The 13,624-nt window shown below is 45.4% G+C and overlaps 1 protein-coding gene and 1 pseudogene across 7 annotated transcripts in view; both read left to right on the top strand.

Moving 5' to 3' along the window:
* Positions 1–3,593: 3,593 nt before the first annotated feature.
* Positions 3,594–4,763, top strand: LOC148756052 (MAP/microtubule affinity-regulating kinase 3 pseudogene; annotated as a pseudogene).
* A 6,579-nt stretch (positions 4,764–11,342) lies between these two features.
* Positions 11,343–13,624, top strand: part of KIF16B (kinesin family member 16B) — a 294,883-nt gene continuing 292,601 nt past the window's right edge. For 5 of the 7 annotated variants that reach the window (XR_002136070.3, XR_016018232.1, XM_019714654.3 and 2 more), the window contains exon 1: positions 11,343–11,549. Coding sequence is in view for 5 of the 7 variants with exons in the window: in XM_019714654.3 (XP_019570213.3) it covers positions 11,503–11,549 (47 nt within the window). In the remaining 2 variants the exon portion in view is untranslated. The remainder of the gene's footprint in view (positions 11,550–13,624) is intronic. The other 2 variants (XM_019714649.3, XM_019714652.3) reach the window with 2 other exon arrangements.

The raw sequence follows: 13,624 nt of genomic DNA, 5'->3' as shown, positions 1-13,624 counted from the left end.
CTATATGGGGGAAACGAATGGAAGATAAGGGTTATTTTAGTAAGCTTTGCTGACTTTCTGTTTCTAGTAGTAGTTGTTCTTCTGGTATGGGAGAAGAAGGGAAGAACACCTTTACAAAGGCAAATTTGTGTCCTGCTTTTAGGCAGGTGGGTGGGGCAAAGAGCTCTTTTGGTGTTTGCTTCTTCTTAATTGCCTTCAGTTCAAAACAATTCTTACCCCATAGAGGCATACTTTGGGGTAGCATATTCTGATTTCATTCAGTCTACAAGTCGGCTTGGTGGTTCGGCTGGTCTGGATGGGTTCTATCATCCTGGGCTGCCCTGACTCATACATTTGTGATCAGCTAGCAAGTTGCCTGGGGCTGGCTTGTGTTATGTGGCCCCACTCCCAGGTCTGGTGGTTGGCTGGCTATTAGCTGTGGCACTGGGTTTGCCTGGATCACACCATCATTCAGCAGGCTAGCCTGGGCTTGCTCACATGACAGCAGCAGGAGTTCTGGAGCATGCAAGGCCTGCTGAGGCCTAGGTTTGGAAATAACCAAGTTAATTCTGCTGCATTCTATGGGCAAGTTACAAGGCCAACCATATTAAAGAGGAGGAGAAACAGACTCCCACTCCTGACTGAGGGTCATTGCAAAGTTGATTAGTTAGCATGTTGTGAGGTAAACAGGGAAGTCCCTGGTAGAATAAACAAAGGCAGCCATATCTTGGAACTCCAGGTCCTGAAATGACTCATTTGCTCTGGGGCAACAATGTAATTGCGCTCTGGGGATAAAGGGGTTATTTCGTAAATCCCTTCAGGCTGGACAAACAGAGAAAATCTGATAGACAAAATCCATCAGAGGGTGCCAACTCCTTTCCCCAAGCATGCAAGAAAAAGTATAAAAGTAAGAGCGTTTTGCCTTAGCCAGAGGGCATCCCAGTTTTGGGTACCTCCTCTTGTAAGAGAGCTGTACTTTCGGTTTAATAAAAATCTTTGCTCCTCTACCTCTCCTGAATAAGCCTTCTTATTCTTCGGATACGTGAGACCACAATCTCCGGGCACGAGATGTCTGGGCACCAGACACCAGAATCCTATATCAAAGTGACGTTGCGAGGTATAAGAACAGAGAGGGGAAGAATTTATAGCTTTTTTTTTTTTTTTAAAGATTTTTTGGTTTGTTTTTTGCTTTTTTATTGGGGAATATTAGGGAACAGTATGTTTTTCCAGGATGTCTAGTCATTGTTTTTCAATCTAGTTGTGGAGGGTGCAGCTCACTGGCCCATGTGGGAATTGAACCAGCGACCTTGGTGTTATGAACACCGTGCTTGAACCACTGAGCCAACCATCCACCCACTGGTGGCTCAGCTCCAAGCTCAAGCCATTATTTTCAATCTAGTTGTGGAGGGCGCATTTCACTGGCCCATGTGGGAATCCAATTGGAAAACTAGTTGTCAAGAGCTCACATTCTAACCAACTGAGCCATCTACCCGCCCTTTTTTTTTTTTAATTGTGTTTTTCCAGGTCCCATCAGCTCCAACTCAAGTAGTTGTTTCAATCTAGTTGTGGAGAGCACAGCTCACAGTGGCCCATGTGGGGATCGAACTAGCAACCTTGTTGTAAGAGCACTGCACTCTAATCAACTGAGCTAACTGGCTGTCCCTGTTACCCATCTTGGGGTTCGAATTCCATCCCTCCTGCAAGGCCCATATCCAAAACCAACTCATCCACAAATCTTTTCCCCACTGCTTCAGCTAACTGTTGTTTCTCAAGTTGAAATACTGCCACAGAGACTACAAAGTCCATCAATTCTGAACTATTTGTGACCATAGGTATAGTTACATGCAATTGAAAACAATCTTTTTTTTTTTTTTAAATCTTTGTATAAAATGACTAAGATATAGGGTGTTAGTTTCTATTCATTTGAATCTGCTGTGATTTCTTTATTCACTTCTGATGTGAAAGAAAGCTGGCATTCAGATACCTACCTATGGCTTTGCCGCAAAAATAGTAATGTATGACTTTTCTGATTATCTTTACTGTTACTTTGGAGCTCAGATTTCACTCTCAGGCCCCAAAGTACACTTTTTCAAATTATCTTTGCTTTTAATGTTTAGTATTTTAGAATTTACCTTTACATTTTATCACTTGGAAAATGAAAATGATTCTGGGTTTCGATTTGATATCTATGATTTCCGTCTCTGATACTATTATACATTTGTTTGAAAAACAGGAGAACACTTGTTTTTGTTTATTGGCTTTATAGCTTCTGAATTCATCTTAAGTCCTGTGGTGTAAGGTACCCCAACAAGGAGATATTAAGTATACTGTATGATACAATGCTTGACGTCAGTACTTCTAGCACATAGGAAAATAGATGGGTTTCTGAGATGTCGGTTGTAGCCTTTGTTCCAATTTAAGTGTGCCAGTCTGCTGTTTATTAATGTTTTTTAAAATCATGCTTGTAGGAAAGTCAATCAATTTTATTCCTCAGAGGCAAGGGAAAAAATATGTAGCTGTGTGTATAGCTGATAGGGATATAGTCTTTTTTTCCCCCTGATAATTGTATTTCAAGATGATTCAAATATCTTTTTTTTTCACATTTAACACGGTTACATTTATTTAAAAACAAAACAAACAAATAAAAAAACTGAAGGTATCCAAAATGAATACACACCTTAGCTAAGCTATGGTATTAATAAGCACAAGGTGGTTTTAAAGAACAATTGCTTGTAAACACCTTTTAAATGAACATTTTACATAAAAAGTGACTTTATTATACACCCAAGTAGTGCTTCTCAAAGAGCAGCACCATTTTTTGGCTAAGGGAGTGGAAACAAATCATCTTAGGGGCTTTTCAAAATGCAACACTATCCACCCCTGGAAAAACATTCTAATACACGTCTTTTTTTTTTTTTTTTAAAGCATCCTACAGACTTTAAATTCTAATAAAGTAACTATCAGTCTTTAATATCCCACATAAACAAAAATTTCTTTGGGATCCCCCCTTTTTTTCAGAGTTCAGGGGTCTTGAAACCCAAAACTGAGAAAATCACTGTAGTTTATCCTTAGCCATACATGATCAGTTTCTGGCTCTGAGCTCATAAAGCACCAGTGTGAGGGAATTACCCAAAGTTGCTATATAAAGTTCTGGCTGGGCTGAGTTTTCTGTCCGTTATAGTCCAGGAAGCTGATTTGTGGTGACCTGTTGGACTTGGGCCTTTTAGCTTCTTTTCTCCTTCTTCATCCCCAGTTTTATTTTTTTCCCTTCACTCTTGTTTTCTTTGTCTCATTTTTTCTTTTCCCTTTTCTTATTTTTCTTTGCTCTCTTTTCTCATTTTGCTTTTGTTCTTTTTATCCTCATTCTTTTATTTTAATTTTCTCAATTTTGTGTTTTCTTATTTTTTCTTTTTCAGTATTTTTTCTGTTTTTCTTTAAATTTTTTAGTTAGCAGTTAGTACAGTTAGTATATTTAGTCAGTGTAGTTAGCATAGTTACTGTTTATTGGCACAGTTAGTAATATTGATAGTCAGCGTAGTTAGTACAGTTATTGTTTGTGAACACAGTTGGAGAGCATCGTTAGTATCGTCAGTGAGCGTAGTTAGCGGGTCACCATGTCACGTGACTTGACAGACATCCCTGTTGACCAGGAGCCCCCCAGTGCCCATTATGAGCTCCAGGGAACCATTGGTAAGGGCACCTTTGCTAAGGTAGTGTTGGGCAAGCACATACTCACAGAGTCAAAGGTGGTTGTGAAAATCATTGACCAATGGGTCTTCTATGGAATGCGCAGATCACTCCTGCCAGAAGTCCACTGAATGGCAAACTTGCACCATCCTAACATCGTCCAACTATTCCATGTGATCAGCACCATGGAATCCCTCTTCCTAGTCATAGAGCTCATGCCTGGAGGGGACATGCTGCACTACCTTCATGACCACGGCCGCAAGTCGGAGGACACGGCCAGAGGTGTCTTCCGGCAGCTGGTGTCAGCAGTGCACTACTGCCACGAGAAGGGCGTTGCTCACCGGGACCTGAAGACACAAAATGTGCTGTTAGACACTCAGATAAATGCTAAACTTGCAGACTTTGGACTTGGCACATCTTTCGATGTCCATCAACTCAGCACATTTTGTGGCAGTCCCATGTATGCAGTCCCAGAACTGTTCCTGGGCCAAACATATGAAGGTTGCGCTGCGGACATCTGGAGCCTAGGAGTGCTGCTGTACGAGATGCTCACCAACACCGTCTCTTTCAAGGCAATGGACTGGGGAGAGCTGCGGCAGAAGGTAGTCAGCGGGCAGTATGTGGTGCCATCCTATCTATCCAATGAAGTGGAAAACTTCCTAAAAAAACTGCTAACCCTCAGCCCTGAGCAGAGAGAAAATCTGAAGGATATCATCCCAGATCCTTGGCTAAACGTGGGCCAAGAGGAAGAACTGAAGCCTTATGTTGAGCCACCCAGTGATGTCATAGACCCCTCGGTAATAGAATAGATGGTTAATCTGGGCTTTCACTGGGAAGACATCAAGGACACATTGTCAAACAAAACATACAATGACATCATGGCCACGTACCGTATCTCACGCACAAAAAAACAACATTCCAGTATCGCACCATCAAGGCAAAGCCCTTCCATCCTCCTGAGTTCCAGAGCCACAGTCCCTCCCCAGTCCAGGAGGTTCAATCCGAGTGGTCCGGTTCCTAGCAGGCGGAGCAGCAGCCTATGTACAATGAGCCAGGGCAGAAGGCCCAAGAGTCTGCCGGTCCTACAGCCATCCTAGAGTAGAGCACCTCCATTTCTGAGTCCAGGACCACCCCCCACCCCCATCTAGCATGGGATCCAAGACCGCCACTCCTGAGCCCAGCTGTGGCTCCAGGACCACCACTCCTGGGCCCAGCCGGAGTTCCAGGACCGCCACTCTCGTGCACAGACAAGGCTCCAGGTCCGCCACTACTGAGCACAGATCAGGCTTCAGGACCGCCATTCCTGAGCACAGACCAGGATCCAAGACCATCACTCCCAAGCTCAGCCCTGGTTCCAGCACAGCCATCCTTAGCCCAGGCCCCCAATGTCACCCTGAGGACTCTCTCTCCAGCCACAGCACCACCAGCAGCAGTGGAAACCCAGAAGAAATCAAGCAGGGCTGGCAGCAGGTGGCTAAGAGGTGCTTGAACTTTTTAAGAAAGCTCTTCTGTCTGCCTCCCAAGAAGGGGTAGTGCAAACACAGTCAGGTAAAGCCCCTTTAGATTTTGGGTGGCAAAAGCAGGGCTAGAACAAGACTCCAGGGAGGTCAAGCCAGGCTCCCTGCATTTTAAAGGCTGAACTGGATGAAACTGAGGTCCAGGGAGCCTGACCACGGGGTGGGGGAGATCGGCCAGAGGCTGGATGCAAACTGCAGGTGGCAGCAGTACAAGAAATATACAAGGTGTATGCAAGGAGCTGTGGGCGAGAGGACTTGGTCCAGTGGACAATAGAGGTGTGCAAAGTGCCGTGGCGTTCTCTGCATGGGATTCACATCCAGGGTATCTGGCATCGCCGTGGCATCTGGCATCATTGTGGCCTTCAGAAGCACCTCCTTGGAGGATGGCCTGGAGCTCCCTGTCAGACAAGAGGAGGGACCACTGTCACTGCAGGTCCACCACTTCAGCCCCCAGTTGGGTGAAACTTCAGAGACTGGACTGTTTTTTCCTGGGGCCCTTCTTCCCTCCCCTGCTCTGTGGTGAGGGGATGGTTCTTATTAAAGTACTTGGTTTTCCAAGCCTTTCAATAAATGTCCTGCTTCAGAAAGATGTATTGGGTACTCTTGTTTTGTATCCTCCAGTTTTAGGAGCGTGTAGTGATGTAATACTTGGATTTAATTGGCACAACTCTGCACCTTTGCATGTTGTACCCTCTTGGTCTTCTGTTTGTTTGGCTTTGAACCCTCAGCTCCCTTGTCCATTTCTCCTTTGTGGCAGGATGATGTTGCTTGCTCACATAGCACACATGCTGCCTTCTTCCTGTGGATGCTCAATTTGAAGGAATCACAGTTGGTCCAAACTGGTTATGGCAACCAGTCCCCTCTACCAACCCCATGCTAGTGATTGGATGAGGCAAGGACTCATGACCCAGTTTTGGCCAATGAGATATTACAGGAAGTCCACGGAGGCTTCTGTGAGAGATTCTCCTTCCTGGGCGCTCGATGATGTCAACAGGAATCATCATCCCTGACCTGTTGGCTTTGCCTCCTTCCCTCTGTGCTGGCGTCATTGTCAGGTGGTCTTTCCCTTTATGAAAGCAAGGTGGCCACCAACAGCCACAGGATGACGTCATATCCCAGCAGCGTCCCAACAGAAATAGAGCATCTCTTCCCCATGATTCCAGCACTGTCTAAATTGTATATCTTTAAAATGACATGAGCTGCCAACAGCCCCACATCCCATTCTTCTTAGAGGTCAGAGCATGATTGGGTCACCATTATTGGTGAGAACGGAACGTTTCCCTGAAGTGTGTTGGAGCACGGAGCGGGAATAAACCCAATGGTTTAACACTCCATTCAGCACAATCCTTGTCAAGCACTAGATTCTACCACTAGCTCATCTGAATCAAAGAATGGAGTCTAGAGGAATGGCAGCAGAAAGGTGGTCTTCTTGAGTTCTCTGGAACAGGAGACAGAGATAAAAACAAACTGTTAGTAGCTTCCAAAATCCTGGTCCTGATGTGGAAGACTGCATATTCAGCAACAGTGGCCTGCCTATCAAAGTGGAGAACCCAGGGATGAAGGTTATGTTTCCTCCAACTGGTTTCCAGTACTTGGCAAATGAGATCCAGCAATTTTGAAACAATCCAGAAACATAATCCATGTTCAATTTTCTTCTTTTCTACGCCCTGTAGGTTTCTCAAAAGATGGTCTTTTAGTTCAGACACCATCAGCCCCACAAGTAGCCTCTGGGTTGTCTTCCTCCTGGACGAGGAGAGTCAATCTTGGCTTTGAGTGCATGATCAAGAATATTCCTCACATACACTTTGGATCTTCTTTTTCCTGTTTTCTTTTCCGAGATCAGGCTGTGCCACTCTCTCCTGATGATGCTGTTGTTATAGTGTAAGGGTGGCTTGGAGTACTTGACGTGGAGGTGGAAGTTCAATTTTTCCCGGTAGCCTTGAAAGTTATGCACAGAATACTTCACTTCTGGTCACCAAATGTGTGGGTGTTTTTCCCCACATCCATCAATTCTCCAACATCAGCTGGTTGTCCTACAATTTAACTGAATTCTGACACTACCTACCTAGAAATAGTGTTAAATACCACAGGTTAAGGGTTCAGTCCTACGCAATTTGCCCCCTCTTCAGATGCCAATAGCAAGTTCAAGTTGTCACCTGTGCTTCTGACTGACAGTCTATAAATTGGAGGTTCCCAGAACCCTTCCTTGGGTTCAATAATTTGTTAGCATGGTTCATAGAACTCAAGGAAACAGTTTGCTTACTACAAAAGATACAACTCAGGAATGGCCAGATGGGAGAGATGCTAGGGCAAGGTATGCCCATGTGGGAAGGGGCTCGGAGCTTCCGTGCCCTCTCCAGGCACACCAACCACCCTCTCTGTACCTCCACATGTTCATCCAGCTCAGAAGCTCTCCAAACCCCTTCAGTTAGGGTTCTTTATGGAGGCTCCATTACTTAGGCACCATTGATTAAATCATTGGCTCTTGGTGAATCTGATTCAAATATCTTGAGGTGGGCGGCCAGTTGGATCAGTGCATGGAGCACGGTGCTCATAACACCAAGTTGCCAGTTTGTTCCCCACATGGGCCCGTGAGCTGTGCCCTCCACAACTAGATTGAAAACAACGATTTGACCTGGAGCTGAGCTGCGCCCTCCATAACTAGATTGAAAACAATGACTTGACATGGAGCTGATGGGTCCTGGAAAAACACGCTGTTCTCCAATATTCCCTAATATTCTCCAATATTAAAAAAAAAAAAAATCTAGAGGTGATGTGAACATTTTATTTCAGTGCTATGTTACTTTGAAATGAAGAAGCTAAGACTGAGGGAGTTTAAATCACAACTATTTGGAAGTAATGGGATGACTAAACATTAGAAAAAGAAGAATTCTAAAATAAATGAAGGCCCAAATAAACTACATCAAAACAAGCAAACAAAATAAAAATAATACACACACACCTTATTGGTGACTGGATTAATACTCCAGTCTCATTTAATACCATTAAGGTTTTAACCCATGCCTCAGAATCTTTTTTTCTTTCCATCACTAATCAACATTTTTGTTGAAAAATAGATATGCTATTTACTTATCCAAAAAAATTTCTAAAATATGGGTTCTTAAACTTTTTTGTGCCACGGACACTTTTGGTTGTTTGGTGAAAGCAACATTTCCAGAATAACATTTTAAAATGCATAAAATAAAATACGTAGGCTTAAAAAGAAAATCAGTTATAATGAAATACAGTTATCAAGATATAAGAAAAATAAATTTGTGATACAGTAACATATGACTATATTAAATAACAAAATAACATTTAGTGTCAGTCTAATGACTACCCCAATTTCAAAGTAATAATTAATGAAAAATTCAATCCGAGGAAGCTGAAGCAATACTAATTTAACACAAAAATATCTGTGATTTCTAAAGGTGTCAAGACCTCTGATATTACTAAAATTAATATATTTTACTTAGAGCCTATTATAGATGTATTTTTTTTTTCCTCATCTAAGTTCATGGACCTTGTGGTAGATTTTTAACTTTAGTGGCTCCCAAGAGTACCCCCTCCAAGTGGGCGACATCTCTCACCCTGATGCTAAACTTGCTGCCTTTGGCTAATGGGACATGAGCAAACTGGACTCCAACAGTCATTGCGTTTGCCGTCCCAGAAGGCTACCTTGCCAAACAAAGAAAACTGCTCTAAGCTTTCTGAGGATGAAAAAAAGCGGCACAGGCTAATTGGGTCCAGTCTCCAGCCTCTAGCCTCAAAAGTTGTTAGCTCAGGTTAGACCAGCAACCCACAGAACCGTGAGAAGTAATAAATGGTGGGTGTTTTAAGTCGCTAAATTTTGGGCTTTTAGGCCAGGATACATAATTGATACGAACCCCTGAATACTATTCACTGACCCTCGGACTCTGGATTGAGACCCATGAGTATTTTTCACTGCTAGTATTTCAAAGCTCCCACACTGTTTAGAGATCACTAACCCCGTGCCTGTCCCAAGTGTGGGTCGCAGACCTGCAGCATCCACAAGCCCAGGAACCTCTTTGAAATGCAGCATCTCAGACTTCATCCCAGATCTGCCAAACCAGAATCCCCAGGTGATTCCTGTAAGCATTAAAGTTTGCAAAGTGCTTGAAAGTATGCACATTAAAGATGAGCCAGTATTAAATCTTCCCTTTCAAAAACTTCTTTCACTCTCCATTAGAAATATTCTCTGGCTAAGTGTACACAGTATGTTCCATCCCACCTGGGGTGAGTTGAGGCCCTACTGCCTCCTTCCCATTCAAAATCTCCAGGTGCGCTGTTGGGGGGGGGGGGTTATAGGCACGTGTAAACTGCTGAAAATATATTAACGAATGGATGAATTAAACTTCCCCAATAACCAACCACTAAAAGCCCACACACAGAAAAATCCCTTTAATCGGTAAACTAGAACTACAAAGTTTGATTTGTTGTCTTTAAGAATAGGGCTGGATCTGCACGGCGTAGGGCGCTCGGTTGTTCCGAGAGCTGAGGCGCCCGACACAGGAAGGTGGTGGGAGCTCACGGGTGTGTAGGGAGGGCGACCCGCGCAGTTTGTCCCCAAGCAGCTCCCATATAAGGCGGGCCCCGCCCCTGATTTGGGCGACGTGGGCGCCAGGCCGGCTCGTTCCCAGCGTCTCCACCCAGCCGGCTACTGCGCGTGCCCAGCCCGCACTTTAATCTGGCGCTGTGGCTTTTCCTGCAGCTGGGTAGTCAAATCCACACCCTGCACTGCACCAGCAAGGACACTGATTCTGGGCTAACCGCGAGGCCCTAGGGAAGCTGATGAGAGAGTGATTTCTTGTCTGAGTAGGTTACACGTTTGCAGGCATCATCTCAATGCATTAACTCAATGGAGTTGTTCCTGATTTGCAGTAAGGCAAAAGCCTCAGGGACGCCTACTAACTGAGTGGAGGACTCCCAAAACTAGTGTTGGAGCTAGGGCTCCAGGAGCTCAGCCTCTACTCCTTGAAGCCTCCATTATAGCTTGGCTTCCTGGAGTAGCAGCCCCCCCACCCCCCTTACCCGTTCTTGCCCCTTCATTTGAACTAGGGCCGCTTCCAGCCAGCTCCTGCGTGCCCTTGCGGGTGTAGTATGCCACGGTGAGCGGGAGGGAGTGAGCGCAGAGCGTCCCTTTGTGGCCCTATTAGGGACGTGGGGGCGGGGCCCAAGTGGATCTCAACGGTGGGGCGGGGAGCAATGTATTCAGTGGGACTTCAGCTGCGGGGCAGTAAATGTGGGTTCTTGTGGCGGGGGTGGAGTGGGCTGTTTGCGCCTCGAATGGGGCAGCAGGAGGAAGGCAGAGCTGATACGTTGGTTAGTATGGGCTGTAGGTAATCCTCTGGCTCACAGGTGGGCTCTTGGGTGTGTGTGAACAAACCCGCGATTGCATGCATGACTGAATTTACATCCTCTGGGAGAGGAGAGGGGGCTCCCTCTAAGAGGCTGAGTAGGACCTCACTTATCCTAGAGGCCCTAATCTAATCCTTAAAGAGAGGGTGGTCCCCACCCCTAATCATTTATGATTAAAACTAAACTGTAAGTCCAAAAAAGTCCAATTAAGGTCTGATTTCAGCCCATACATGTTTTTGCCCACATTTAAAACATTTGGTATTCTCTTTATTTTCATTTCTTGGTATCCCTGAATTGAAGGGTCCAAAACACAGTCGGACAGCCTTAGAGTAGTGGAGAAGGCCCTAGAGGAGTTCCCCACTAACAAACCGTGATCATCTGTGCCTCAGTTTCTTGCTCTCTAAATTGGATGAGCTAACTCCTGCATTGTGGGGTAAAGCCAGGTACTTGTTAAAGGCCTGAAACACTGTGTTTTTAGTAATTTGTCCCACAGGACTGTGGTCTTTGCTCTGGCCCTAAATTACTGGGACCTTGCCGGCCCCCCCTCCCCCGCCCTCCACTCCTGGCATGAGGTTGGGTTCCAGCTTCCCTGAAGTCACTCAGCTCCAAACGCCTTCGGTGACTTCCAGGTCACTGCCCGCAGCGGGACCTTCCCAACTTCGCGACTTCAGGCGGCGGCGCCCAGGCAGCCGGCCCCGCCTCTCGGCGCTTCTCGGCAGCTGCCAAGCCCGGCGCGCGGATCACGCGGGTCTGAGCCGCTCTGGGCATGCTCAGTGGCCTGGCAGGTGGGGCCGCCGCGGGACGTCAGGTCCAGCGAGGAGCGGAGGGGTGGGGGCGAGGAGGGAAGTGGGAGGGAGCCGCGGGCTGAGTCTCGGGAGTCGCTGGTGGTCGCTGGGACCTGAGCAGGTGGGGCCCCGCGCGGGCCCGGCCGGGATGAGCAATGGCATCGGTCAAGGTGGCCGTGAGGGTCCGGCCTATGAATCGCAGGTGAGTGGGGGGGCGGTGCAGGCCATCTCCCGACGCACCCCCACCCGGAGGAAGTTGGTCTCCAACTTTCCTCCAAGGCCAGCCTGGACGTATGTGTCACGGGTCGGTCTCTGGCCCACTGGGCCCTGACTGTGGTCTCTGGGGGCCTAGAGCACTTTATGCTTTGCTGTCCCTTTCACGCTTCCCTGGTGGGGACCATGGGGCTAAAGAGTTCAAGAGGCCACGGAGAAGATTCCTATAAACTCTTCCCCATTCCATCAACTTGAGGAGGTTTGCTTCTACCCCTTTTTAAAAATGTCAAGGGATCACTTTCATAAATGTGTAAAATCCTTCAGGTGGGGCCTGAGAGTGGTCATGGGGCCCTAGAGCTGTCAGGCAAACTACCCTCAGTTATGATAACTCAGAAGTTCTTTAAGTATTAACAATGTTCCTTTTTAAAAAATCTCTTAATAAGAGATGATTTCGATTCCCTGAATGTGAACCCTAGTTTGTAATGATTAATTTAGCAGTTCTTAACTTCAGGTTAAAGAGTAGGTGGGAAAACTTTAACAGAGTTTTGACTTCTGGGGGGAAGGAAAACAAGGACACTTAAGTACACATGTTTGAAATATGATGACGTTAATAGAGGGGGAGAGTTATAAAAACATTTAGAATTTCATCCTCTATATTTCTACAAATTAATGCTTTTCAGAATGATTTGACTCTTAATTCACTGAAAAATAATCTGGGCTTTTCAATGACCTCTTCATAATCAATTTAGAAAGATGCTTTAGAAGTTACTTTTAAAATTGGGTTAACTTTAAAGAATAAAGTAGACCTAAATGGATGTGTCCTCCACATTGATAGGCACAGTTCACACAATGCCATTTTGTTTCTGTTGGCTTTCTGTCAACTTGTTGGACATTTGACTTAACCATCGGTCTTTCCCCTTTCATCATACTAACTTGTAGAGGTCATTGTTTGGTGGTTCTGACAGCTGATCCGGGCATCAGAAGATCATAAAATCAAAAGATTGCCAGATCATTCTTTGACTCATCTAAAGCTGTTTTTTTGTTTGCAGACAGGGAATTTTATTTTGGTTTTGAACTATTGGAAATCAGTACTTTTGTGATTTTCAAGTTATTTTTAAGCTTTTTCGGGAAGAAGTTTGACCTTTCTGTAAGTTCTGAGAGAATATGTATGTTTCCCTATATATTCAGTCATAGAAGACAGACTCTGAAGTCGTTTAGGTGATTTAAAAAGATTTTTCTTTGTTCTGGATTTACATACATATTTAGACATTCTTTTTCTTCTTTGGAATAATATGAGCACATGCTAGAAGACTGTATCAGGTAACATGAGAAAACATTTATTGAGTGCCTACCAAATGCACAGCATTGTGCTGAGTGCTCTCTGGCGGACAAGGTGAATGAGGTCTGATGAGTGTCTTCTAGGAGCCCACTGTCTGGTGACGAAGGGCCTACATGCTGGCAGAACTCTCGCAAAATATTGGGCTAGCTGGAAGGGGTGCTGCAAGCACTGTGCCTTGCTTGTACAGGCCTGGGACTCATGCTTATGGAGGGATGGCGGGAACCATGTCCAAAAGCCCTGTGCTTTGAGGAGGTAGATTGAAGTGATGATATTTGTGCTCTTAGCAGAGAACTCTGGTGGTGGCATCAGGATTGTGGCAAAAGGTAAGGAAGCAGCGGTCTGGGCCAGAGGTGGAAAGAGGAATCCTAGATATATAGACCAAGACAGTTTATTGGCAGAATTGACAGGATTTAGTAGCTCGTTGGGTGGGAAGGAGGGGGAAGGGAAGGAACACAGAGTCATTAACTGAGGTTTGATGATCAAGGAGGTGGAAGAGTTTGGGAACTTGAACAGTGAGATTGGTGTGTTCTCTCTTGGATATGTAAAGTTACATGCGATACAGTAAATGTCAAGTACAAGTACGGTGTCTGGCACAGAGTGAGTGCTGCCCGGGTGTGATCCTATTTGTTATTTGAAGTGTGGGAAGGACATACATCCATCTCTTTGCTGGTCTTCAGTAGATAGACACCTGGGTTTAGGTCTTAGGTGATCTGGGGATGACATTT

Source organism: Rhinolophus sinicus, chromosome 13 (assembly GCF_057876585.1).
Source record: "Rhinolophus sinicus isolate RSI-liver-muscle chromosome 13, RSI-T2T, whole genome shotgun sequence".
Classification (NCBI taxonomy): Eukaryota; Metazoa; Chordata; class Mammalia; order Chiroptera; family Rhinolophidae; genus Rhinolophus; species Rhinolophus sinicus.
This window is presented reverse-complemented; position numbering and strand designations above follow the sequence as displayed.